Source organism: Panthera onca, chromosome B2 (assembly GCF_046562875.1).
Source record: "Panthera onca isolate mPanOnc1 chromosome B2, mPanOnc1 haplotype 2, whole genome shotgun sequence".
Classification (NCBI taxonomy): Eukaryota; Metazoa; Chordata; class Mammalia; order Carnivora; family Felidae; genus Panthera; species Panthera onca.
The window spans coordinates 41,234,100-41,261,470 of NC_138343.1; the positions used below are offsets into that span (position 1 = coordinate 41,234,100).

Consider the following 27,371-nt stretch of genomic DNA (forward strand, 5'->3'; position numbering starts at 1 on the left):
ATCCCGCCTATAGGGGGTGCCAAGCGAGCCAGGCTAGCACCCTAACCCAGCAGCAGACTCTTTTGCATTCACCAGTGCTCGGGATCTTGGAATCCGGTGGCAAGTAGCTTCTCCAGGTCAGAAATTCCGGATCTCTGGGGGCAGAGACACAAGAGAGGGGGAAAAGCGAAGTCGGGTATGTAACCAGCCCAGAAATCCGCCCGCTCGGGGGAGCCAGACTACTTCCCTTTGAGGTAACGCGAGAATGGGCGGGGTCTAGCCTCCGCGCCAAAGCGAGGGGAGGTCCCGGTTCGGGGGCGGGGTTAGAGGCTGGCAGACCCGGCTGTCAGAGCCCTCTGACACCACTCCGGCTTCTTGGTTAGCGCCCTCACTCCGTCTCCCAGGGTGTCGGCTCCCTGCCTGGACCTCGCCGTTGGGAACACGGATTCCCCTCTGTCTGGGAGGAACCTTTCCTCCCTCCACCTCGGCTTTCTCCACAGGTGAAGCCTCCATGGAGCGGCTCCTGGCCCAGCTGTGCGAGACCAGCGTGTTGCAGCCGCTCCCGGTGTGGGAGGGGGACACCACGGGCCACTGCTTCACCCAGCTGGTGCTCAGCGCCCTGCCCCACGCGCTCCTCGCCGTGCTGAGTGCCTGCCACTGGGGCACCCCGAGGTGGGTAGAAACAGGTGCGAGACATCTGTCCATGTGTGCCTGCAGACCTCACCTGAAACCCGCATATCCGAGGCAGTTTAACCAGAATAGTGGGGTCTCCGGAGTCGGGCAAAAATAGAATACGATCTGGACATTAGCACTTTGCAGCAGTGTGGCTCTTTTGGGTCAAGTTACCGGTCTCCTCTGAGCCTTATAGCATTATTGGGAAGTTAAATCAGATAATGCTTTTGAGCATATAGCGCCGTGCCTGGTACATTTTTAAAGGCCAGATGCTTGGTAGAAAGCATCACTTCTGTAGATTTTTAGATGCACAAACCCAACTGCCATGAATTGGAGGCATAATTGAGTGAACAATGTTTTTAGACGGAAAGGATAACTTGTGTTGAAGTTGTAGGATCAGTTTATCACCACCACTTCCATGTATGAAAACTGTGTTCCTTGGGGCTCCTGGGTGGCTCAGTCAGTTAAACCTCCCACTCGATTTCGGCTGGGTTCTCATGGTTATTGAGGTCAAGTCCTACATTGGGCTCTGTGCTGACAGTGCAGAGCCTGCTTGGGATATTCTCTCTCTCTCTCTCTCTCTCTCTCCCCCCCCCCCCGCCCCTTTCCTCCCCTGCTCACCCTGTCTCTGAAAAATAAATAAGTGAACTTAAAAAAAATTTTTTTTTTAATAAAAAAGAAAACTGTGTTCCTAGACTAAGAGAGGCATGTGTAACCAGCTGGAGAGGAAGCAGTTAGTAGAAGAGAAGAGCAAAATCAAAACTTTAGTCTTTCTGGGTTTGGGTCTCTAAGGTGCAAGTGCCAAACCCACTTTGATTTTGTATTTATTTCCTGTATGACTAGATATGTCTAAAGTTACTGTTACTCTGGCTACTGACAAGGCAGGAGAGAAATCTAGTCTCTGCCATTGAGAGTCCCTAGTCTGATAGATGGAATGTGTCCCTATCCAAGATCAGTCAGGGCTTATGAATCTCTCCCTTCAGGAGGAGAAACTTGGGATCTGCTTAGTCTGGGGTGGGGGGGGACTCTTGATTTGTATTTTACACAGAATGAGACAGAAGTCTAGAGAGGGTTAGTCAGCACAGACATCCAAAACCTGCTCAGAGGTGTATCTATTAAACACGGTTCTTTGGGAACTCACAGTCTAAGGAGCAGGCAAGAAAGACCATCATATAATCAATAGAAACCATGGTTATCTCATTTCACTTACCAGACATTTTGTACATTGCTGAAAAGGTTTAGAGAGATCCAGAATCTCAGACAAGAAAAGACATTAGAGGGCTTTGAGTCCAGACTCCTTACTGCTCACTGTAGAAATGAAGAAAATGAGATGCAGAGAGAGAAGGAGACTTGCCCAAGGTCATAAGACTGGCTGATGGCCAGCTTGGGACCTCCAAGGGCCCAATGTTCTGTCCCCACATCTTAGAAAATAAAATTCTTAAAGGTTGACTTATATTCCGATATAAAGCACACCACATAGCTGTGGTTAGCTGGACTTTTTAGAGGCAATCCAAAGCATGCTAATCTACAGTTAAACTTTTTCAGTAATCCAGCCTTGCTAACAAAGGGAATAATAGATTTAACCTCACTGTGTGAACCTTCAAGGCATTCTAATATTCACTGCTACAGGTGTGTTATCCTGTACTTGGTTTTCAGTGTAGACAGATCACCCTTTTGTTCACTAAAACTGTTTTTTGCATGCCAAGAAGATAGAGACAAAACTAAAAAGATGTTTTTCTTCAGCAAATGGAGTCACGGAATATGATCTATACCACCTTCTACAACCACTGGAAAGACAGAGAGTAGAATATTCTGAGGCTTCATAAAATTTAGGGTATAGTATAAGAGTGTAGAAGCCATATATAAGTTCATCTAATAGTGCTTCAGGTGAATTTAAGGGTTATTTTAGGTAGATAATTTTATAAAAATAAATACTCATTCCTTGGTTGTTATCTGTGTGAAAATTTAGGATTTTAAAACCTTTTTATTTTCATTTAAGTAATCTCTGTACCCTACATGGGTCTCAAACTCACAACCCCAAGATCAAGAGTTGCATGCTCTTCTGACTGAGACAGCCAGGTGCTCCTGGGATTTTTTTTTCTTTTTTCTAATTAGTCTTCATGTTCCACACAGCCTTAACTAAAAATTGTTAGTTTCTGTGGCAAAATAATGGTCAGAAATTATATGGGTAGATTGGAAAATGGATTAGGTTGTGACAGGGAGACTTCCTGGAGGAAAAGCCCTGAATTTCAGAGTAAAATGGGATAGAAATAAGGTGTACAAGGCAGGAAAGGGAACTGACTACCTCTAGGTAAGTGAGTTATTAGATTTAATGTCTGGGTCTCAGTCGGCCATTATGTGCCTCCTTTTCTTTTGCCCCCTTGTCTCTAGGAATCCAGATTACATCCTGCACTGCAGTCCTGGCTGGCGGCTCCGACTTGCAGCTTCCTTCCTGCTCTCCGTCTTTCCACTGCTAGACCTCCTTCCAGTTGCTTTGCCACCAGGGGCAGGCCCAGGGCCAATAGGGCTAGAAGTGCTGGCAGGGGGCGTGGCAGCTGTGGCCTGGACCAGCCACTGCCTGGCCTTGTGGGTGTTGGTTCATTCCCCTCATGGCCACTCCCGGGGACCCTTGGCCTTGGCTCTGGCTGCCTTTCTGCCAGCCCCAGCCCTAGTGCTCACCCTGTTATGGCATTGCCAACGAGGCACACTTCTGCCCCCACTTCTCCCAGGACCCCTATCCCGCCTATGCCTTCTCATCCTGCAGCTGGCTGCACTCTTGGCCTATGGACTGGGCTGGGCAGTCCCCGGGGGGCCACGGGAGCCCTGGGCCCAGGAGCACCTCCTGTCCCAGGAACAGGAACCTGAGATAGCTGAAGATGGGGAGAGTTGGCTGTCACGCTTTTCCTATGCCTGGCTGACACCCTTGCTGTCCCGAGGGGCCCGTGGAGAGCTACGGCAGCCCCAGGACACTTGCCGCCTTCCACACAGGCTGCACCCCACCTACCTGGCTCGAGTCTTCCAAGCATGCTGGCAGGAAGGGGCCCAGCTGTGGAGGGCCCTGTATGGGGCCTTTGGGCAGCGCTACCTGGCACTTGGACTGCTAAAACTGGTGGGGACCATGCTGGGATTCTCGGGGCCCTTGCTGCTTTCCCTACTGGTGAGCTTCCTAGAGGAGGGGCAGGAGCCACTAAGCAATGGCCTGCTCTATGCCCTGGCGCTAGCTGGTGGGGCTGTCCTGGGTGCTGTGCTGCAGAATCAGTATGGGTACGAGATACGGAAGGTGACACTTCAGGCACGGGGGGCTGTGCTGAATATTCTGTACCGAAAGGCTTTACAGCTGGGGCCCAGACGCCCTCCTGCTGGGGAGGCCCTGAACCTGCTAGGTACCGACTCTGAGCGGCTACTCAACTTTGCTGGGAGCTTCCATGAGGCCTGGGGCCTGCCCCTGCAGCTGGCCATCACCCTCTACCTGCTGCACCACCAGGTGGGCGTGGCCTTCGTGGGTGGTCTGATCGTGGCACTGCTACTGGTCCCTGTCAACAAAGTGATTGCCACCCGCATCATGGCCAGCAACCAGGAGATGCTACAGCACAAGGATGCGCGGGTTAAGGTGAGGGGCTACTTGGGGTCCCTCAGCAATCCGGAGACCCCGCCCAGCATCCTGGTCCCCAGGTCCTCCCATGCACAGTGCCTGAGGGCGTTAAGATCTCAGACTGCTAAGAGCTAGAAGTTAAGAGCTCAGACTAGAGAAAGACAGACATGGGTTCAAATCCCAACTCTACCACTTACTAGTTTCATCATTCCAGACAAGTCACTTAACCTCTTTGGGCCTCTGTTTCCTCATCTAAGAAATGACCATAATTATATTAGGTAACACTGGGTACAGGGCAAGTCACAAAGTAAGTGAACTAAATGAACAGGGCCCATTAGTAATACTATAGTATTAGCTTATACAGCAATCCTAGGAGGTAGGAAGTAGCCTGTCTGGACCAAATGGGTTTTTAGTATTAGTGCTAGGACCCGAGCCTCCTGCCTCCTCATCTAAGGGCACAGACCATCCCGTAGCCATAGTACAGAGGCCTAGGAGAACCCCAGCTACCTCTAAGGGGTGGGTTGTGGGGAAGGGAGTAGGTCAGTCTTCGGTCTAGACCAACGCTAGGTGAGGAGGGTCTGGCTAAGTCAATTCTGGGTTCTGCAGTGACTGAGGGATGGCAGGCCTGGAGCTCCACACAGCATAGTTATCAGCCTCTTCTGGGAGTAGCTCGGAGTGCTAACAGGGAGGAGGACTCTCATAGTTGGTTATGGCCCAGGGCCTCTTCCCCTACCCATGACAGCTACAGACTAGATCTCCAGCACCATCTGGGAAGACTCCCAGTGCCAACCTGGCTTGCAGGCTGGGGATGTGTGAGTGTTGGGATCCAAAGAGTTTATCTGGCCCTTGCCCATCTTGCCTGGGCTCGTTGGCCTGTCTGACCCTGGGTTTTGTTGTGGCCTCTTACACCTGTATACTCTAGCCATGGGCCATACTGGTGACTAGCTCCTGAAACCATCTTCTTCTGGCTTTGGGAAGTAGTCTTAGTCCCTCATCTCATGGAAGGAGTGCTTTTACCCCAGTGTGGTAACACCCCTGTAGTTTCTATCACTTCATCTCCTAGGAAGGTGGGGGGGATTCCAACTCTGACTTATTCCCTGCTGGAGCACACATGGAGGAGAAGTAAAAGACTGGCAGGGGAAGCAACTCGGGGCTGAAAGGGATTTGAAGGCAGGGTTTCAAGTTAGGGCTGAGGTGAGAAGAAAACCAGGGCTAGGAAGTACAGAGTATCTGGGAGCTTGGAGTACTTGGCCTCCTCTGTTAGGAGCTTGGGGAAGACTGGGTAGAGGAGAATGGACACACATGAGCAGTATTTCCACTTCACACTGCCCTCTGGTCTCTATCCCTAGCTCATGACAGAGCTGCTGAGTGGCATTCGAGTCATCAAGTTCTTCAGGTGGGAGCAGGCCCTAGGGGCCCGAGTAGAGGCCTGTCGAGCTAGAGAACTGGGGCGACTCAGGGTCATCAAATACCTGGATGCAGCCTGTGTGTACCTGTGGGCTGCCCTGCCGGTTGTCATCTCCATCGTCATCTTCATCACCTATGTTCTCATGGGGCACCAGCTCACTGCCACCAAGGTAAGGGCCAGGGAAGGAGGGGATGGCTGTAGCACAGCGTGGAGAGAGGCAGCAGCCAGAGACTGCAATGGAGTTGGGAGGTGGGCTCAGACCCTCGGGACTACTGGGAAGGAGGATCCCTGGCTGCCTTACCCTTTCCTAACCAAGCGGGAATTCTCTGAAGTTTCTGGGGTCTCAGATCTATAACCCTTTCTCCTCTGTAAAGGCATTCCTTTTTTTTCCTCTCTTCCTTCTCTGACTTCAGGCCCAGTCTCCATGTTAGGTCCCCTGATCCCCATTCTGATAGCCTTGGGCACAAAAGGTCCATGATGTAGTGCTGGCTCTGGCCAGGGCCAGATGATGTCTGTCCTTAGAAATTCTGAGAGGGTCTCAGAATGCGCCAGGCCTCTGTGCTTATCGAGGTGCAACCTGGATCCCTGGAGGAACATCTGGGATTTCTAGGATTCTGAAGTGACTACCTTTGCCATCTCTGACCCAAGGATTTTCCAGCCAACCCCTCAGTTCTGCTGCTGCTGCCCTGTTCTTCCGTCCACACACCTGTCCACAAGGCCACCCATAGAGCAGGCCTTCAGATAGCTCCTGGGCTTCAGGTGATGCTTCATCCCCTTTCTATCCTACTTAGGTGTTCACGGCATTGGCACTGGTGCGCATGCTCATTCTTCCCCTCAACAACTTCCCTTGGGTGATTAATGGCCTCCTGGAGGCCAAAGTGTCCTTGGACCGGATTCAGCGTTTCCTTGACCTTCCCAACCAGAACCCCCAAGCCTACTATAGCTCAGGTAATGGGAAGCTGAAGGGAAGAACCTGGCACACGGTGAGGAGGGAACTGTAGCCCCGAGGATGCTGTACATAGGTGCTGGCAAGAAGAGCCAGAGGCAGCAGAACCCAGGCAGAGCAAGTGGCCATTTCCTGGGGGAGAATCCTCAGACCAAGATAGGCTGAATTAGCACTGGGCAGGTAGATACAAGACAAGCAAGCCAATGACACACTCCTGGTTTACCCTCCCCAAGTAGGTAGATTGTGCATTAGAATCCCAAGTTGAGTGCCTTTTTCCCTGTTTAGATCCCCCCACAGCGCCATCTACGGTGTTGGAGCTGCATGAAGCCTTGTTCTCCTGGGACCCAGTTGGAACGAGCCAGGAGACCTTCATCAGTCACCTCGAAGTGAAGAAGGTTTGTTGGTTAGACAACCTAGGGGAGTCCCCAGATGAATGAGAGAGATGCAGACTCAGTGACAGATAAGCAAGGATGGTGCCAGTCGTAGCTAGGTGGCCTACGTCTCTAATCACTGAGGGAAAGACTGAAGGGGCTGTGGTGAGCAGGTCTACACTTCTCTCTGACCACCCTCCCATTAACACAGCTTTCTCAGAGTTGTCCACTCTCTCCCTGGTCTTTAGACAGGTATATCCTCCTAGTGCAGGCCAACAAGTATGTCTGTCTCTCCATTGTCCCTCAGAGGCCAGCAAGTTGAGAACAGACCCCAGAGCTTATTCAGCATCTGCCCCAGGCTGGGACCAGGGGAGAGGCCCAGGAGTCTCTTCTGAGAAGGATTTTGCAAAGAGGGTAGATAATCCTCTATTATCCTGGTGAAAAGGAATCACACCTTGTGACTCACACCATAGCATACACCCTCAGACAAACACTTGAAAGAATATTCCTGGCAGGACAGTGACTTCTGTTTACCCAACTTCTGAGTTTTCACTCTTTTCTGACCCCTATCCAACCCTTTGCCCCACAGCTCAACCCAGCATTCTCTAGTCTCTACCACATTTGGCTCACATTTCTGGCATGGGCTGTATATTTTGTTTTTCTTAGTTCAGGCAAGACAAGGCTGGAATTTTTCAAAGGAATTTTACTAATGTGTTGGTTGGGGCTTTTTGGATATAAGTCATAGAAACAGGAGCTAGCTTAAGCAAACAGGAATTTATAATGAGGATATAAAGATGAATTGCAGAATCCAAGGGCATGCATGCAGCTGGATCTCAGCAGCAACCCAGAACCAGGACTCAACTCCTAGAACTTTCCTTCTGTCTACTTCTCTCATCTGCCTCCTGCTTCTCTCAGTGGACTTGCTCTCCACTGAGCAGAAGATGTGACTGCAGACAGCCCTCCCACTTACAGGCTAAGCCAGAAAGAGGGAGAATTCCCAGGGGAGGGTCTCAGCTTGGTCTGGTGGCCACTCAGAGACGGGTCAATACTGGCTGACAGATTGGGGGCATTATAGAGCTTCTGAGAGCTCCACTTCTTTCTTTAAAAAAGGGATTTTTTTTTTTCCTTTTTGTGCAGGGAGATAGCCCCATGAATGTATGTTACCACTAAGAAATGAAGGGAGAACAGAAAATTTGAAACTGTAAATCACAGAAATGGGCATCTGTGCAAAGTACTGCCTTTTACTCTGAGATAGCAGAAGTCTAGCCACAGGTGGACATAGTTAGCCCAGCATCCAGGCCCCAAAGCCTGGAGTCCCTCCCCTCCCCTCTCCTTCTGGGCTCCCTACCTTGACCTTTCCTTGGAAATTCTGGGCAGATTTCCTCCCATTCTCTCTAGCACACTCTCTGGCTTCTCTCCAGAGGCCCTTCACACAGACAGTGAAACTGATCACTCCTCTGAGTGGGGAGTAAAGCACTGTACTTCTCTAGGTGCTGCACAGTGTCTCTGAGGCATAGCTCAGCCTGAGGGCTGGAACATTCTTTCCTTACAGACTAGTGGGGGCCCAGAGAGAACCCTCTGTGGAATGTTTGGCAGCCCAGGGCCTCAGGAGGGAGACCTGATGCTTACTGTCTGGCTTCCTTGCAGGGTGCCTTGGTGGGCATCGTGGGGAAGGTGGGCTGTGGGAAGAGCTCGTTGCTGGCTGCCATTGCTGGGGAGCTCCACAGGTGAGCAACCTCTAGTGCCCCGCTGTCCTCAGCTTTGACCTTCAGCAGACACTTGCCTAGCCCCTGCCATGTGGTGGACACCATTTTAGGGTCCAGAGATGCCAAGAACAAGACATTGTCCTTTCTTGGGAGAGTTTTCAGTCTGGAAAGGGAAAGGCAGTCAAGAAAGTGAGTTATAATCATCACACCAAAGTGTTGCAAGTGGTATAATAGTGAGTGAAGAAATAAATGGAAACATCCTGCGTCAGCCGCTATTTCAGAAAATGTGGTTATGCAGGGAGGGATCCAGAGAGGAGCAGAAGTATGAAAGAAGGGCTTTTGTCATGAGAATGAGTGAGTGCAGGGTGGTGGCCATGCTCTCCTCTGAGCTTCTGAGCACATCCAGATCTGACAGCTGCTTGGCTGTACCCAAAGAGCAATTTCTTCCCTTCCCAGACCAGAATGACCCCCCTCCCCCAGCCTCATTAGGACGCCTCAACCTCAATGGCTGCCAGTTCAGAGACCCATGTGACATGAAGGGGGACCTGATGTAGAAGTCTAGAGACTTCTAGACTGATGGCAGTCTAAAGAAGCTTCTGGGGGGCAGGGGCTGGGTATGGAGGGACCCAGTGGGAGCTGGCTCCCCATGCTGCTGGCCCTGCTCTATGCAGGCTGCATGGACAGGTGGCAGTGTGGGGGCTGTCCAAAGGCTTTGGCCTGGCGACCCAGGAACCGTGGATCCAGTTTGCCACCATCCGGGACAACATTCTCTTTGGGAAGACATTTGATGCCCAGCTGTACCAGAAAGTGCTAGAGGCCTGCGCCCTCAGTGATGACCTCAGTGTGAGTGCCTGGCCCTGAAACCTCCTGGCTACCTGCTCCCCCATGTCCCTGATACCTCAAGTCAGAGACTTGCTTCTCTGGGAAGGGGTTGCTTTTACTCAAGCACCATTAACCAAAGACTGGCTGTTAGGTTTGGTCCTCCCAGAGTGTCCAGCTGCGTGGTTCCCCCTTCCGTGTAGGACCCAGAGCCGTGATAGTGATGGGGTGTTCCACACAGCCACTGAGGGAACCCTGAGGCCTCTGAGGCTAGGGGAGGGTTCCCTCTCAGGCTTCGCCCTACATAGGTTTGGTTCTGATTCAAGAGGCTCCTCCACCTCCCACTTAGAGAGAGGCTTAAGAGAGTCAAGAGAGTCAAGGTTACTCCAGGCAAGTCCATTAGATCCCCTATATCCTATGTACTAAATTTAGAGGGATGAGATTCCAGATTTCTCCTGTGACTTTCCCACTCAATCCCATGTTCCCTGTAGGACTATTATCACCACTACCCTGTCCAGGTAAATGTGGAACTTCCCTGGAAATGAGGACCTTTAACATTGACCATGGGGTATCCTATGCCCATGTATCATTTGTTTCTTTTTCCTTTTTTTTTTTTTTTTTTTTAGTTTATTTATTTATTTTGGGGGAGGGGAGGGACAGAGAGAGAGGGTGAGAGAGAATTCCAAGCAGCCTCTGCATTTTCAGCACAGAGCCCGACTTGGGGCTCAATCTCATGAACCATAATATGGTGACCTGAGCTGAGATCAAAAGGCAGATGCTTAACGCACTAAGCCACCCAGGTGCCTCATATCATTTGTTTCTACATCAAGCATTTCTCAGATGTCTGCTGGGTACTGGGAACTGTTCTAGGCACTAAGAAAAAAGATGAATTACAAAGCTGTTCCCTCAGAAGGAAAAGCTGTCTGGTAGACCACAGGTGCTTCCTCTGGTATGGGTATCCCTTAGCTAAGGAGACCACTCCTGAGGCCACAGGAAGACTTGGGGTACATTCCTTCTCATTCCTTCTGGAAAAACCTATGAAAGCTATCACACTGATTTTGCCCATCATCATCCTTGCCTGTTAAAAAGGCAGGGTAGTGAGTGGGACAGGGTGGTTAAAAATCTATATTCATGTCCTACTACTTACGAGCTATGGAACAACCTTGGGCAAGGTAGTTACTCTGAACTTTGGTCTCATCTGTGAGAGACAAAAAATACCAACTTCATGAGGTCATGGGGATTGGATTATTGGAATTATGGGTTATCCCCTGTGGCTTGCTCACCCCAAATTCAAGTCTCCTCAAGCTCCCTGGCTCTCTTGACCCCCTCTACCTCTTCCCTGCAAAGAGATGGAGTAGAAGGTATTGGGGAGCCCACTGACCAGTGCTGGGGGGCCTTTTCTGTCAGGTCCTGCCTGCTGGGGACCAGACAGAGGTGGGGGAGAAGGGTGTGACCCTCAGCGGGGGACAGCGGGCCCGGATTGCCCTTGCTCGTGCTGTCTACCAGGTAAATTAAAGATAGGGGAGTCTGCAGTCTTGGAGGGAGGGGGGGTGGAGATATTTTCATTAGCATCTGGTTTCTTTCCTCTTTACTTAATGTTCCTGAGGTGTTGGGCCCTTGGCCACCCCATCCCCCTTTTGCAGATTGAAGGCAGAATTAAAGGCCCTTTAAAAAGCATTGTGTAATTTGAATTGCTGGGACCCAGCAAAGGTGAGCACAGGCCTTGCTTGACTGGAGGGAAGTTCACCCTCAGGCCTTACCTCCTTCTCTTATGCTCTAAGGGTAACCCCTAGAGTTCCTCTCAATTGTCTTCTCTACCTCAAGATTGTGTCCTAGGAGAGGTCTGGGTTCTAACCAGAGGACCTGGACTTGGTGCCCATTGTGCCCCTACCTCTCCCTAGGAAAAGGACCTCTATCTCCTCGATGACCCTCTGGCTGCTGTGGATACAGATGTGGCCAACCACCTGCTGCATCGGTGCATCCTGGGAGTGCTGAGCCACACCACGAGGCTGCTGTGCACCCACCGCATCGAGTACCTGGAGAGGGCGGACGTGGTGCTGCTGATGGAGGCCGGGCGCCTCGTACAAGCCGGTAATGTGGGCCACAAGGGTGGGAGCCCACCCAAGGAAGAGAGCCGTCTGCCCAGGTGTAACAGGGGAACAGGGGCAGGTGGACTGTTACATGTAGACTCTGCTACCTCCTCCATGTGTGGCCTGGGCCCCTGTCATCCTTCTGTCTCATGAAAGACCCTGTCCTGGCTTCACAGAACTGGTGTGAGGCAAGAGAGGAAGAGAGAAAGGAGCACGCTGGCGCAATGCCAGTGGATTTGGGACTTGGGCTGTGTAACTGGGTGCTTTGGGAACACAGAGGCCCAGGATCTCTGAGAACACTCTTGTCCTTTGAGAAGAGAAAGCGATCAGGTTTAGAATAGTCTTTTTATTAAAAATACACACAAACAAAAATCAACAAAAACCCCACCTCTGATGGATTATTATCCAGCGAGACATGACCGTCTGCAAGTTCACTAGGAGAGAAACAGGAGGAAATGAGGTTCCACCAGAGTTTTAGAAACTTCATGTGACATGAGGAGAAAGCTCTGTAGTTAGGAGAGGTGACTCTGGAAGAGTGCTCATGGGTGGCTAGGACTGTCCTGGGGGTGAACATTTTCTGTCTGTGCTGCTTGGACTGCAGACACAGAGAGATGGACTTGAGGGTCCTGCTCAGAGTCTGGGGGTCCAGGCCAGCGCCCTGCTAGGGAGGGTCAGGGAAGGGGTCCAAAGAGAACGGGAAGTGAATTGGCAGGTGCATTGAGAAGGGCAGAGTACATACCCAGGACAGCCCCATGCTGATCTCCCTGCTGCCTTCCAGGGCCTCCCTCTGAGATCTTGCCATTGGTGCAGGCTGTCCCCAAAGCCTGGGTTGAGGATGGACAAGAGTCTGACTCAGGTATGGCTCAGGGGTGAGGAAAGAGCTTGCCTGTCACCACCATACTGTAGAGCTACATTTTCCTCAAAGCTCCCCTGCCCGTCTGCAACCCTGAGGTTTAACTGTTGTCCTGCAGACATAACCCCCCATCCCCACCCCCCACCTCTCTGATCCTCACAGCCACAGCACAGTCTGGTCAGAACCTGGAGAAAACAAAGGCGGGGCTGGAAGTGGAGAGGAACACATGTGGCCGCCTGCTGCAGGAAGAAAGCAAGAAGGAGGGTGCTGTGGCCTTCCATGTGTACCAAGCATACTGGAGGGCCGTGGGCCAGGGCCTGGCCCTAGCTATCCTCCTCTCGTTGCTGCTCATGCAAGGTTGGAGTGAACCCCAGAGCCCCTCATCCCAGCACAACCAAGGTCCCCATCACAGCCATCACTTTGTCCGGATACTTACAAAGCCCTGAGACTCACCAGGCAGGGGCAGCAGCTGAGAGAGTCCCAAGGGCAGGAGGGGTATACTCTGAGGCCATCTTCTGATTTGTACCACACCCCCCCGCCCCCCAACTAGCCCCGACTCTGCAAATGCCAGATCATGCACTCCTCAGAGCTAAAGGGTGATAGGCACACTGAGGAGGACATGGGATAGTTGCAAGGTGAGGAGGGCCAGGGGGGTGAAGAAGAGTAAAAACCAGAGTCCAGGGCAGAGGAAGGGGGTATTTGAAGGGAACAAAAGAATGGGTCTCACTTACAGCTTTTCCCTCCCAATCCTCACCCAGCCACAAGGAATGCTGCTGACTGGTGGCTCTCCTACTGGATCTCTCAGCTGAAGGCAGACAAGAATAGCTCCCAGGAGGCACCAGCCCCCAGCAGCCCGGGATCCATGGGGCTTCTCTCTGCCCAGCTGCTCCTCTTCTCCCCAGGAAGCCTCTAGTGAGTAGCTGGGGCTAGAGCAAGCCTGGCAGTCTCCCTGAGGTGTTGCCAGGCAGGGCTTGAGAGGTAGGGGGCTGGTGTTCCAGGGGTGTGTCTTCTGGTGGGGAGAGCTGGCATGGGGGAGGGGAAGGGACCCCTGGGGGGCCCTACTTTTGGTTACCCACAGCCCCCTCCTCACTACCCAGCACCTCAGTGTCCCCACTGCCGAAAGCTGCCCCCAATGGCTCTTCAGACATCCGTTTCTACCTCACCGTGTATGCGACCATTGCCGGTGTCAACTCCCTCTGCACCCTTCTCCGAGCAGTGCTCTTTGCAGCGGGCACCATCCGAGCGGCCGCCACCCTGCATCACCGCCTGCTGCGTCGAGTCCTTATGGTGAGGGGATGGGAGGGTGGGGGTGGCATGAGGGAGCCCTCTCAGTATCTAGGCTCCATTGGGGCCCCATCCTACCTCCTAGTCCTCAGAAAAAGATAGCCCTCACAGGAGGGTGCAGCACTTGACTCAGAAGGCCTGGAGAGCCTTCTACACCTGGAGAGCATCTACCTAGGTTCAGACCCAGTTACTTAAGCCTATAGCTTTCTCATCGGTAAAATGGGGAGAAGAGAATCTTTCTCAGAGTCACTTCTCTTCTGGACTTCAAGTGCAGAGGCCGGAGTTATTCATGGAACATAGGACACCCCTTAGATCATGAAAGATCCTTTTTTAATTTTTTTATCTGCTCCCTTTTATCTGCATACCCTATTTCCATTTCTGTCCTTTCCTTGATAAGCAACCATTCTAAGTGTGGTTAGTTAGTATGTGTCTTTGTGGGATTTGAAAAAAATTTTTTAAATGTTTATTTGTTTTGAGAGAGAGAGAGCGAGAGAGAGAGCACGTGCATGGGGGAGGGATAGAGACAGCAGGAGAGAATCCCAAGCAGGCTCCAAGCTGTCAGCACAGAGCCCAATGTGGGGCTGGATCTCACAAACCGGGAGATAATGACCTGAGCTGCTATCAAGTGTCGAGAATCGGATGCTTAACCGAATAAGCCACCCAGGTGCCCCAGTATATATCTTTGTGTTTGTCTTTTTGCAAATGCGTATATTTTGTGTGCCAGCATTTTTATAAATTTCTTACAGTTTCTTACAGTTTCTTACATTTCTTACAGTTTTTATTTAGGACTGTTTCTAAGATTGATCCCTGTTGCTATGTGTATATCTAGTCTGTTGCTGACCCTGTAGACTTACGAGGATTAAATTAGTGCATGGAAAGTGCTTAGAATAGTGTCTGACACATACTACTCAATTAGTAATTATTGTTAATGATGTTGTTCTTATTATAAAGCCCTTTCATGTCTGTTACCTGGGTCTCATAATAACCCTGTGAAGTAGGTACTGTTATCCCCATTTTGCAGGTGAGGAAACTGAGGTTCTGAGAGTGAAGTTACCTGGGCAAACCTAGTTCTGTGAAGAGCCAGGCCGTGAACCGGGTACTACATAGGTCTTCCTGTTGCCTGTCAGGGAGTAGCTGCCCACTGTTCTGCCTCTCCTCCAAGAGCAGGGCATCATCAGGCTGTGATAGAATTCCTTTCTTATAAACTGGCTTTAGGAGGTGCTTCTGAAAGTCCTTTGCCCTAGTCCCCTGCCCTAAGAGGATTGTTCCCCAAGTAAAGGCAGAGAGTTGGGGGGATGGAGAAGGTGAGGAAAGGGACCGGCTGTCTTTGAGACAGTCCCTCACAGTAGCCATCTAAACAGCTGGTGGTGGCTGAGCACTTACTCTAGGCCAGGCAGGCTGTGCTAAGCACCTGACTGCTGTATGTGGCTTTCAATCCTACCAGCAGCTTTGGGAGCTGCCATTCTGTTATTATCCCTGTTTCTGAGATGAGAAACAGGGGCCTTTAAGAGATTAAGCTCCTTGCCTGGAGTCTCCCAGTTACATCTAGTAACTGGAAGGGCTGGAATCCGAATGCTTAGCCATGAGATAATACTGACTTTGACTGCTGTCCTTATCACTCTGTCCACCCACGGGTAATCAGGATGTTCCTCCTGACATCTAACAATCTCACTCACTGGCCTGAAGTCCCCGTCTTCTAGCGAAAGACTGGCTCCCTGCCCTTGAAAGGGGAGTAGGTATGTCTTGCATGGAGGTAGAGGAATGGCCAGGATAGCCTGTTAGGGTCACCACTGGCCAGAGGGATGGGATAGTATCTTTCCCACCCTGGGGTAGTCTCCCTCCAAGCTCCACATGCCCCTCCTCTCTGCCCCCAAACTCTGGGAACATTTTCCTATTCTGTACTCTGGGCCTTTGTCCCCACCCCACCATCCCCCAGTGCTGTTCCCAACCCCTCTTCTGCCAGGCCCTGCCTTTGTGCAACCACACCCTCTCTCCCAGGCGCCAGTGACTTTCTTCGAGTCCACACCCGCGGGCCGGGTCCTAAATCGCTTCTCCTCCGACGTGGCCTGTGCAGATGACAGCCTTCCCTTCATGCTCAACATCCTGCTGGCCAACGCAGTAGGCCTGCTGGGCCTCCTGGCTGTGCTGGGCTCCGGCCTGCCCTGGCTGCTACTGCTGCTGCCACCTTTGAGCATCCTCTACTACCGCGTGCAGCGCCACTACAGGGCCTCGTCCCGGGAGCTGCGGCGCCTGAGCAGCCTCACGCTGTCTCCCCTCTACACCCACCTGGCCGACACCTTGGCTGGCCTCGCAGTGCTCCGGGCCGCCGGGGCCAGTCACAGGTGTATGAAGTCTGCCTCTCCCAGCCACGGGAAGTGGGGGAGGGATGAGGTGCCGAAGGAGGGGAGAAGGACCCCTGAGAAGAAGGGCACGTGGGTGCAGTGCCCTAGGGGAAAGAGGAAGGAAACAGAATAAAGGGATAGTGAGGCCAAACACTGGCCCCTCTATACCCCTGAGGAGAGGCCTTTGGGTGTGTAGATCAGCTCCAAGAAAGACGTGTTTCGGGGAAGAAGTCTGGATGGGTCAGTGCAACAATGGAGTGGCCTTGCTTCCCTCCTGGCCTTCACCAGGTTTGAAGAGGAGAACCAGAGACTCCTGGAGCTAAACCAGAGGTGCCAGTTTGCTGCCAGTGCCGCAATGCAGTGGCTGGACATTCGGCTGCAGCTCATGGGGGCCACAGTGGTCAGTGCCATCGCGGGCATCGCCCTGGTGCAGCACCAGCAGGGCCTCGCCAACCCAGGTGCCACCTCTCCCCTCAGAAGCTTCACTCTCACCTCAGAAGCATGTTGTCCCCTCACTCCAGACCTCTCCCCACCAACATTTCACCTCCCACCCAGGGGTCTTGGGAGGAGTGTTGTGATTCTCATTGCCCGCATCGTAGAGTTGAGGAAACTAAGTCCTAGGGAGAAACTCGCCCAGGTGGTGGTGGGTCTGGGACTAGAACCGAGTCTTCTGATCTTCACCCCTTTCCTGCTCTTCCCCATCCCCAGCACTCTGTCAGGCCCATCTTCCATGGTCTTCCCTTGCAGCCTCTCCAGGCCCATTGTGCTCCCTTGTGGCCAGCCTCCTGTGGTTCCTATCTAGGTCTTGGTGTCTTTCTGCTTCTCTGCTGGCTTCCTTTACATGCCCACAGTCCGTGGTTTGAAATTCTCCCGTTCTGCCCCACCCCTGCTCCACATGCACCCCTGTGTGCAGGCATCCCTTAGTGGCTTGTGCTCCTCTCCCCTAGGACTGGTGGGCCTGTCACTATCTTATGCACTTTCCCTGACGGGCCTGCTCTCGGGCCTGGTGAGCAGCTTCACGCAGACAGAAACCATGCTGGTGAGCGTCGAGCGACTGGAGGAGTACTCCTGTGACCTACCCCAAGAGCCCCAGGGCCAGCTGCCACGGGTAGGCCTGCATCCCCACCCCAGGCCTGGGCACTGGAACCCTAGAGGACCCTCCTACCCTCTTGACATGCCCCATCTCTCCCCCACTTCCTTTCCTTTCGTTCCTCACTATCTTTCTCAGCTCCTCTCGCATCCCCATGTGATCCCCCATTCTTCACGGCTACCCTCATCTTTGTGCCCATCGAGAGGGCCCCGTCTCTGTGGCATGCGCCCTTTCCTCTTGCACCAACGCTTTCTCTTTATTCTTCTCTCCACTCTCCATTGCCCCTCCTCCTCCTGATTTCTTCCACCTCACCTGTCTCCCTCTCTCTCCCACCCACGGACCCACCAGCTGGGCATCGGCTGGCTGACCCAGGGGAGCGTGGAGTTCCAGGATGTGGTGTTGGTGTACCGGCCAGGGCTGCCGAATGCCTTGGATGGGGTGACCTTCCGCGTGCAGCCTGGAGAGAAGTTGGGCATCGTGGGCCGCACGGGCTCTGGCAAGTCTTCCCTGTTGTTGGTGCTCTTCCGGCTGCTGGAACCTAGTTCGGGGCGAGTGCTGCTGGACGGTGTGGATACCAGCCAGCTGGAGCTGGCCGAGCTCAGGTCTGGGGGAGAGAGAAGAAGGGAACCAGACTACTGGCACTTGGAGGAAGGTCCAGCTAGGAAGGCTATATATCAATTCGGGGTGGCCAGGGCCAATCAGGGGCGGGATGGAGCATAGGGCAAGAAGGTGAGGATGGCGAGCTCCCGGTGATCAGGTCCAGACTCATAGCTGTGGTCTCAAGGTCTGCAGTCTGACCCAGGCCCACCTTTCCAGCTTCACCTTCTATTTCCCAGCACATAGCCTCTGGTTGAGACCCACCAGTCTGTGCCTCCTGAACCCGAGCCTACCAAGGGCAGTGCCCCATACTGATGCCCTCAGCTCTGATGCTCAGCAGGCGGTGCTTGGGACAGCTCGAGACCTGGGCCAGTTGCCCCTAGCCACAAGTGGCCTCTTCTGGGGCTAATCATCTCCTTACCCCCAACCTCCAGGTTTACCTAGTATCATTTTTGCTGGGTTTCATGGTATGCATGAGGTAGGGCAGCTCTGTCTTCTAAAGTCCAATACTGATCCCAAGGCCTGGCTATGCTCTTCCTGTCTTCTTTTTTATTTTTTTTTAATTTTTAAAAAATGTTTATTATTTCTGAGAGAGAGGGAGACACAGAACCCAAAGCAGGCTCTAGGCTCTGAGCTGTCAGCACAGAGCCCAACATGGGGCTTGAACCCACGAACCGCAAGATCATGACCTGAGCTGAAGTCAGACACTTAACCGACTGAGCCACCCAGGCACCCCTCTTCCTGTCTTCTCTTACCTGTGGTGGCCTTATCTTATAGCTCCACCATATAGCTCCTCAGGACCCAATTCCAGGCCCACCTCCAACCTTGAAGTGTCCCCTACCCATTCACACTCTAGTCATTCCTTGCCACTGCTGCCCCAGTGGCTGCTGGAGTCAGGCCCACACAGTTTATCTCACTCCTGCTCTCAGTGTCTTGTACCTCAGTAAGATGTAAGTTCCTTAAGGATAGAGTCAAGGCCTTGGATGTCTTTGATATTCCTCATAGCACTGGCACAGATCTAAGTATGTGGCTGGCCAACTCAGGACCAGAGTGGGAGTTATGTTCGGGTCTTGCCCCAAACTTTCCCAGAAGGGCTAGCCAAAATCCTGTGCTAGGAACAGAAGTGGCCACATCTCTAGTCAGGACTCCATGTCCTGTCCCCACCTTATCCCCCAGATCCCAGCTGGCTGTCATCCCCCAGGAACCTTTTTTGTTCAGTGGGACTGTTCGGGAAAACCTGGACCCCCAGGGCCTGCATGAGGATAGGGCCCTGTGGCAGGCCCTGGAGCAGTGCCACCTGAGTGAGGTGATCATGTCCATGGGTGAGTACTAGGTCCTACCCTGTGGTGGCAGGAGGGAGCAAGGAGGGAGCAAGGAGGGAGCAGGATGAGGCCCGGGACCTGGGAGTGAGGATGCTGTGCCTTGCAGGTGGTTTGGATGGTGAGCTGGGTGAGGGAGGCCGGAGCTTATCCCTGGGGCAGAGGCAGCTGCTGTGTCTGGCCAGGGCTCTCCTCACGGATGCCAAGGTAAGGCAATAGGAGGAGATAATTAAGAGGGCCCAGAAGAAGGGAGGGGACAGTCAGGGTGAGGAAGTGAGCTGGGGAGAGGTTTTGAGAGACTAAGACAGCTTTCCTTTTAGAGCTCGAGGTGGGGGATCTGTAGGCTGGGCTGGGCCTGGCCAGGAGGGATGGTGCTTAGGTCGGAGCCAAGGCTAAGCCTCTTCCTCCCTTTCCTCCCCAACCCTCTCCACATGTTCCAGATCCTGTGTATTGATGAGGCCACGGCAAGTGTGGACCAGAAGACAGACCAACTGCTCCAGCAGACCATCTGCAAACGCTTTGCCGACAAGACAGTGCTGACCATTGCCCACAGGTGCGCCCGCATCCAGAGTGAGAATCTAATCAGGGACTATGGTGACATGAACCCAGAGCCTCCCTTCCTTTCAGGGACCCCAGGGCTCAGGGCTCTGGAGATTCCAATCCCCTGTGAATCTCAGCTCCTCGTTCTCCAGGCCCTTTATATAGTAACACATTGTCCAAGGGTATCTCCAGCCAGGAGCTAACGCCTGTGGGGCAGACCTGTGCTGTCCAGGGGACGACAGGAGGGACAAGCAGCTCAGCTTTCTTCTTTAGGGCCTTGTCCTCCACTCCCCACTGACCACCTTCTCCCGTACAGGCTCAACACGATCCTGAACTCTGACCGGGTGCTGGTGCTACAAGCGGGGAGGGTTGCAGAGCTGGACTCCCCTGCCGCCCTGCGCAGCCAGCCCCACTCACTGTTCCAGCAGCTGCTACAGAGCAGCCACCAGGGATCCCGCTCCTCTCCCTGAGGGCCCTGAGCCTGACCCCCGTCCCACAGTCTTATCCTGAGCAGGTACAGAGGTGCTGGCTTGCACCTCGCTTACATTGTCCTTTGTGGCTCTACCTCTCCCTCATTTCCCAGAGGGGAAAAGGGGACCCTGGGTTCTCCTTTGGAAACTGTGCTTTCTTGGGGAACATAGTCCTGAGGCTTCCCCAGAGCCAGGCCTCTGCTCTGGCCATCTTGCAGCTGGGACTCCAGGCAGGTTTTTCTGGCAAAGGAGCCCACGTGCACTTTCAGAGTTTTATTTGATAAAATTTCCATCTTACAGTCTGTGTATTAAAAAAATAATATTTCTGGTGTGAGGCTGAGGTCCCTCAGTGTGTGTACCCCAGGAGAGGGGTGGCGAGAAAGGGCTACTCCAGTCTGAGAAGCCGAGGAGGTGAAGGTGGGGGCCGGAAAGCCCCCACCTCCATCACAGTGCTGTGGTCTTTCCAGGCTCAGGGGGCAAGTCAGGAGACAGGGAGAGCCCTGCTGGCAGCATGCTAACCTGACACTCTTGATCCTGGCGTGCTGGAGCATAGTGTGGGGCAGGGAAGCAGCAGGGTCCAGGGGGGCAGACACCCCGGCGCCAGGCCCTCAGGGTCAGCAACATTGTGGACAGGACCAGGGCAGCAGTGAGGGCCCCAAATACCACCACGGCCACCAGGCTAGCTGCACCTAGCCCAGCCTCTTGCCTCCGCACCACCTCCTTCACTGAGATGCGCAGCAGACCTGCCCCCACACTGTAGGGGACAGGCCCCGTGGCAGGTACTGCCACAGCTGAGGTGGGCCCCAGGGGTATGTCCACTGTGGTGGCAGGATCTGGGACTGGTAAGATGAGCTCACAAGTCTTGCCGCCATAGCCACTGGGGCAGAGACAGTCAAAGTCATGGACACGGTCCCGACAGCGGGCCCCTCTCTGGCATGGGCGGCTGGCACAGTCATCCAGGTTGATGGTGCAGAAACGTCCAGCAAAACCCTCAGGGCAGAGGCAGGAGAAGCGGTTTATGCCGTCCAGGCAGGTGGCGCCATTGGCACAAGGCCGCATCAGACAGTCGTCTACATTGACCTCACAGCGGGCACCCACGAAGCCGGCCAAACAGCGGCAGGTGAAGTTGAGGGCAAAGCCCTGGTCGTCCTGGCACTGCCCACCGTTCCGGCATGGAGAGCTGCAGTGGGGGTGAAAGATGCCACTGATGCCAACTTGGCACCTGCAGGGTAGCCCAGGTCAGCATCCTGACCACCACCACCCTTCTACCCCCTTTCTAGCTATGTCTCCTTAAGCCACTGTCTCTGAGCCTTGAACGCCTCATTCTAAAAATGAGAATAAGGGGGCTTCTGGCTGGCTCAGGTGGTAGAACATGCAGCTCTTGATCTTGGGGTTGTGAGTTCAAGTGCCACACTGGGCGTAGAGATTACTTAAAATCTTTTTTAGAAAATGAGAATAGTACCCAGCTTCCCAAACTGTGAGAGTTAAATGAGATAATCCAATGTCAAACAAAGGCCAGGCTCAAGGCAAGTGTGCTATTATTATCCTCCTAAGCTCTCAGGCCTGAGGCAGAAATGAGGACAAGTCCAGCCCTGCAGCCCCATTTCTTCATTCACAGTGAGGCACAAGGCTGCTGTGTGCAACATCTTTAGGGGCTGTGTGCCAGCTTTCCCGAGGTAAAGTCCTAGGTCCTCAACCTCCCCACACCCACCTTCCCCACCAGAGCAGTCACACATTGATGAGTTACACCTCCAGCTCCTACAGGTTTTTGTTGTTGGGGAAATGGTTCCGATGGTACCCGAAAAGTTGAGAAACTCTGAACTGGGGACACTTTGGCAGGCTGGGATTTTATCCTCAGGTGCCCCCATGTGGGACTTCTCCTCAGCCCTAATACTTCACCACCACTCTCTCTACAGTCCTGCTTCTTCTCTGTCACCAGACTGTCCCTTAACCTCCCACTCACCCCCAGGCCAGCACTCACCCTGCCTGTTCACAGGGTCCAGCCTTGCGCTCACAGTCATGCCCATGGAAGCCTGGTGGGCACACACAGTGGTACTCGCCGCCCCCATCATAGACACACTGGCCTCCATTCCGGCAGGGGGTCTGCGTGGTACAGATGTGCTCGTCTGGAGAGAGACCGGGAAGGCTCTGGGATAGCCCCTCATCTGGCACCCAGACCTGCCCAGGCCCCACCCAAAACTCTGTGGGCGTGACTTGTACTACAAACCCACCCAGAGCTTGTATGGTGCCGTGTGGGGAAACAACACTGAATCGGACTCTGGAGGCTCCTAGCCCTAGCACTGTCAACCTGTCTCAAAGTGATGGGGCAAGTTGTATCTCATCCATGGGTCTCAGTTTCCTCATTTGTAAAATGTGAGTATATTTTCAGCAGCTGCCTGGCTCACCTCACAGGATTATGTTGAGGCCCAATTTAGGCAACAGGTATAAAGTCTAAAATGATAAAATACCATGTATTTGAGGGTTTGAGCCAGACACAATAGGTACTAAATCTGGATGGATTTTTTCCTAAGACACGCAGGGTCCCCAGCCCAACAACTAACCTCTCTACTCCCCTACCTTTGTCACAGAATTTGCCCGCCCAGCCACTGTGACAGATGCACTGCCAGGGCTGGTGGCAGGTACCGTGCTGGCAGCCAGGCATCCTCACACAGCGCTCACAGTGCAGCCCCTCCCAGCCTGGGTCACACCTGATGGGGAGAAGCACAGGAGCAGGGCTCTGGGTAGGGGAATCTGAGGAAATGGATGAGGGAAGACCAGATCTTCTAGAAAACAGGACCTATGAGAGCCCCTAAAGGGAAAGCTGGCCTATCCCAGGTAGGTATAGGGTTCTACAGGGTCAGAGGACATACATATGGAATCAGACCATCAGACGCCAGCATGCAAGTCCTCGTTCTGCACTTTGTCTAACCTTTTTGGGCCTCAGTGTTCTCATCTGTAAACTGGAGATATGCTTGGCAGGGATGGGTTGAGGAAGAAATTAAGACATTTGTAAATAACCCCAGTGCTATTCCTAGCATGTCTGAGGTGCTCAGAAATGGTTTAAAAAGAGTGACCTTGAAAGGTCATCAGGACTATCCTCCCATCCTAATTTCAGGACAAAGGTCTGAACGATTTCAGAGTGTCCCAAACACTGCCAGCCCCTCCGGCCCCTTGCTCTGTCAGCTCATTTCCTTATGTGCACTTTTCTCCTTGTACAGACTTGCCCATCCCCCACTCCAGTGAGTCAATTACTCAAATGCATCAAGAAAGATCCTCTTTCCTGAGTGCTTCTCCACAGCAACCCTTCCGCAGCTTTTCTCAGACTAAACCCATTCTCTTTATATCATTATCTCCCCCCTTTCCTCATGGGCCCCAATCTCCAAACTCTCTCAAGCTTCAGGTCTTCCTCCTGGTATCTTGAGGAGGAACATTTCAGAATGCTTGGATCAGCCTTGGGAGGGTAAAAAAGTGGGGAGGCATAAGCGAGAAGCAGCATTAAGAGAGGCAAAGCAGAGGAGAACTGGGGGTAAAGGAGAGGCTGACTAGTCTGTTCTGTGGCCATGAGGGAATAGGGAGTGAACAGCAGGATTCTAAGCCCCTAGACATTCTGCCATGGGGCTTGACCTGGTTGTGGGTGTGGACCTGCTGGGAAACGGGGAACAAGGGGGTTTGGGAGCACGTGTTCGAGAGAGCTACCTGCAGGAGCCGTCAGGCGCGCAGCAGCCGTGGGCCAAGTCACAGTGGGAGCTGCAGTCATCGGCTGCAAGAGATTGACGTAGGACGGGTGAGACCGGGTTAGGGTTCGTCTCCCTGAGATGCGGGGCTTGGAGGACGAGGGGTCTCAGTAATTGGGGAGCTCCCATTTGGGCTCAGGCAGAACAGAGACTCCTCGAATTGCAACGGGACTACCTGGGTCTCGCCAACCCCCGCGGGTCGAGCGGCTGCAGTGCCGTCTCTGGCCGGCAGAGGTCAACGCGCAAGCGAGGGATGGCCGGGCAGGGCCGCGACCTGAGTCCGGGGGCGCGCTCACCTCGGGCAGGCTGAACGGGTGCCCCCAGGATGCACAACAGGCACACGAGATGTAGGCAGCGGCAGCCGCTGGGCATGGTCAGCGCCGGCCCCAGGAGGACAGACGGATGGACGGCCGGACTTGCGGACACCTGTGGGACGGCACAGGCTGGGAGGCGGCCGGACCTGGATTCCGGTTCTGAGTGATAGGAGCCGAGGGGGAAGAGGGGCGTCCGGACAGAAGGAGGTGGGGGCAGCAGGAGGGCGGAGGCGGGGAAGACTGAGCAGGCGAGGAGACTGGAGACAGGAGCCCGGGAGTGGGCTCTGTGGGAAGGAAGCGAAGGATGGGCAGCGCCGAGCGAGGTCAGGCGCTGGAGGGGCCCGGGCAGGGAACGCAGTCCGCAAGGAGGACTCCGTGGGGATGGGGACAGCGTCGAGAGATGGCCTCGGGCACTAAGGGGACGCGGGGGCCGGTTCCGGGCAGCGAGCAGTCTCCGCCCCCCACCTCAACCCCCCTCCCCCCCGCCCGCCCCGGGACTTGCTCCCACGTTCCCTTCCTATCTCCGCCGCACTCGGATCGGCCGCGGCGCGGGGCCTGGACTCCCCAGAGCGCCCCTAGCCCTGCGCGCCCCTGCGCTCGCGGTGCTCACCTCGGGCTGGGAGGCAGCGCGCCCCGGGACGCAGAGCGGGGCCGGATCCGACGGGCTCCGCCGAGGGCCGGGGCGCTGGGCCGCCCCTAGCGGGCCTCGGGGACGGGCGCCGAGGCGGCTGCCATGCGAGCGGAGCGCTCAGGAATCTGGGGCTCAAGGCGGCCCCGAGCGGCAGCGGCTGCGGCCGCTCCTCGCGCGCGATCAGGCCGCCTGCCAGGGGCGGCGTGTGCCGGCGGAGCCCGCCTCCCCCTCCCGGAGCTGCCGCCGGCCCGCCCCCCACCCGCCCGCGTCGGGCGCCCACCCCCGGCGACGCAAGGCGCACACCTCGCCCCTGCGCTCGCCGGTTCCCTGGCGCCCCCCGCACCCCCCCGGGGCCTCCACCCTCCGCTGCCACCTAACCTCTCCGAACCTCGCTTTCTTCAAAGAAAGGAGGAAATGAGAGGGATCTAGATGGAAGCAGACTGCCAAGTGCCGGCCAAATGTGCACAGCCGTTATTCTCCCATCTTGCATCCCCGCTATCCTGACCCGCGCCCCTCACCCAGTGCCCCACCTCTGCTCTCGCCAGTCAGCTTCCCATCACGCTTCTCTTTTATATCCCTTGTACGCTTAGGGCACCCTTGCGCCTCCAGGCCCTCCTCCTGTCACCAGCCCACGCCTCCTCCGTTTGTAAATCCTACATCACCTGCTTCGTCGGTCTGCTCTTCTCCTCCTCCACGCCCTCCGCTTCTTTCTTCATTGCCATCCGCGGCATTCCAGGATTGACCCTTGCCAATCTAAGGATCAGCCTCATCCCTCCCTCCGTCAGATCTGTGTTTTCCACCCCATCCCTTTCTGCGACCACTACTGGGAAGACTTTCTGGACGGGAACGCCCCTGACTTCTGTAGATGTGCCCCCCGCAAGTTCCCACCTCTGTACTCGAGTCATATCCATTCTTGAACTCAGGCTGTCAACTGCCCAAATCCAGAGCTCATACTGAGAGAGTTAATCTGGAGGTGGGGGAAGGACTACTCCTCCAGGCTGATGGCTCAGAGACACCTGTGTAAGGCAAGGACAGGAAACAATTTTCTGTTCTCGAAGGGCAAGAGGGCAGAGGGCAGGGACGCCATTGCCCATCTTCTAGTCCTTCAGATCAAGATTTCACCATCTTTAATTTCAAAACATTGGAAGGAGGAGTCCCTAGCCCGTGTAGAGCAGCTGCCTACAGACACCCGCAACACACAAGGATGGAGCCCCCGGACTAATTTTTCTTGCAGCCTCCATTGCACCCACCCCATCTCTCCAGCCAACTTCCCCGAAACTCTGATCATCTCTTTTCCGAAGAGCTTTCTGAATTTGAGTAATACCATGACTCTGATTATTCATTTAAGTTTTGTTGTTGTTGTTGTTGTTGTTGTTGTTGTTTTTAGTGAAAAATTGCAAACGACCTACACTGTAGGCCAAATAGATTATGGCATGTAAACACTACCTGACTACTAAGAATCACCTTTTGAAGTCCAAAGATGTCCAAAGAGCTAAGAATATGTTGTGTGTGTGTTGGGGGGAGGGGAGCAAGAACAAAGCAGAACTTATCTCATTATTGGCAGTGATTTTTTTTCTGAATGATGGAATTATGGATTTTTTTTTTCTTATTGATGCTTTTCAGCATTTTCCACAATGAATGCGTACTTTTTTTATTATTATAAAAGAAATGCAATGATATTTTAAAAACTTTTAGAATAAAGTCAAAAAGAAAAAAAATCACTCATTATCCTCCTGGCCACTGTTGTTGTTTTGAACATTTTTCCTATCCAGATGTTTTTATACAGTATCTATAATGTTGTATCCTGCTTTTTTAAAAACTTCGGGGGCGCCTGGGTGGCGCAGTCGGTTAAGCGTCCGACTTCAGCTCAGGTCACGATCTCGCAGTCCGTGAGTTCGAGCCCCGCGTCGGGCTCTGGGCTGATGGCTCAGAGCCTGGAGCCTGCTTCCGATTCTGTGTCTCGCTCTCTCTCTGCCCCTCCCCCATTCATGCTCTGTCTCTCTCTGTCTCAAAAATAAATAAACGTTAAAAAAAAAAATAAAAAAAATAAAAACTTCGTGTCATATATTGATTGACAGCCTCAAAGGCATAACTTTTTATGGCTGCAGGGTATTCCATTAAATAGGTATACTGTAATTTTTATTTAATCTAGCCCTCATTATTGGATATTTAGGTTGTTTACATTTTTTGCTATGATAAGTTCATTCAACAAATATTTACTGAGCATCCATGTGCTTCTACTATATGCCAGACATCATTGTAGGCACTGGGGATACGGCTCCCAGATAAATAGTGCCACAAGTTTTCATGCATACAGTTTTTTCCATGGTTTAAGTTATTTTCTTAAGATAGAGTCTAAATTGATGAGTGACTGAGTCAAAGAAGTTGTGAAAAATGAACAGTTCCTTTTCATTAATGAAATTCATTGACATTCACCAATGAAACAATACAGATATTTGAAGCTTTGAAGTTGATGGCATCAGATTACATTGCTCACTACTCCCTCATGCTTTGAAGATTTTAGCACCTGGCTTGTTGTCACTCTCTTTACTCCCACTGGCATCAACTTCTCGGTGATTCTTGATGACTCAGTATCACATAGACAATTCTTCCA

General features: G+C 53.3%; 2 protein-coding genes across 9 annotated transcripts; one reads left to right on the top strand and one right to left on the bottom strand.

Annotated features, from left to right (window-relative positions):
* On the top strand, nt 1-20,412 carry ABCC10 (ATP binding cassette subfamily C member 10). 6 transcript variants are annotated; one of them, XM_060615586.3, is made up of 22 exons: nt 1-116; nt 480-651; nt 3,043-4,261; nt 5,593-5,820; nt 6,443-6,599; nt 6,883-6,992; nt 8,616-8,695; nt 9,346-9,517; nt 10,901-10,999; nt 11,395-11,584; nt 12,362-12,439; nt 12,599-12,793; nt 13,195-13,348; nt 13,534-13,723; nt 15,719-16,062; nt 16,351-16,520; nt 17,010-17,170; nt 17,501-17,754; nt 18,926-19,071; nt 19,178-19,275; nt 19,509-19,621; nt 19,925-20,412. In XM_060615586.3, exons 2-22 carry the CDS (start codon nt 491-493, stop codon nt 20,076-20,078), a joined length of 4,473 nt encoding a protein of 1,490 aa, XP_060471569.2. In that variant the 5' UTR covers nt 1-116; nt 480-490; the 3' UTR covers nt 20,079-20,412. The 6 variants fall into 6 exon arrangements, 5 of the variants coding, with proteins under 5 accessions (XP_060471569.2, XP_060471567.2, XP_060471568.2 ...); XM_060615584.3 differs by having other exon boundaries at nt 55-175; XM_060615585.3 differs by lacking the exon at nt 1-116 and adding an exon at nt 128-233.
* DLK2 (delta like non-canonical Notch ligand 2) lies at nt 20,396-25,844 on the bottom strand. Of its 3 annotated transcripts, none has more exons than XM_060615590.3 (6): nt 25,420-25,844; nt 24,109-24,238; nt 23,775-23,838; nt 22,656-22,786; nt 22,060-22,204; nt 20,396-21,258 (listed from the first exon to the last, which is right to left on the bottom strand). In XM_060615590.3, exons 1-6 carry the CDS (start codon nt 25,666-25,668, stop codon nt 20,523-20,525), a joined length of 1,455 nt encoding a protein of 484 aa, XP_060471573.3. In that variant the 5' UTR covers nt 25,669-25,844; the 3' UTR covers nt 20,396-20,522. The 3 variants fall into 3 exon arrangements, with proteins under 3 accessions (XP_060471573.3, XP_060471575.1, XP_060471574.1); XM_060615592.3 differs by lacking the exon at nt 25,420-25,844 and adding an exon at nt 25,288-25,402; XM_060615591.3 differs by lacking the exon at nt 25,420-25,844 and adding an exon at nt 24,737-25,001.
* Between the last annotated feature and the right edge of the window lie 1,527 nt (nt 25,845-27,371).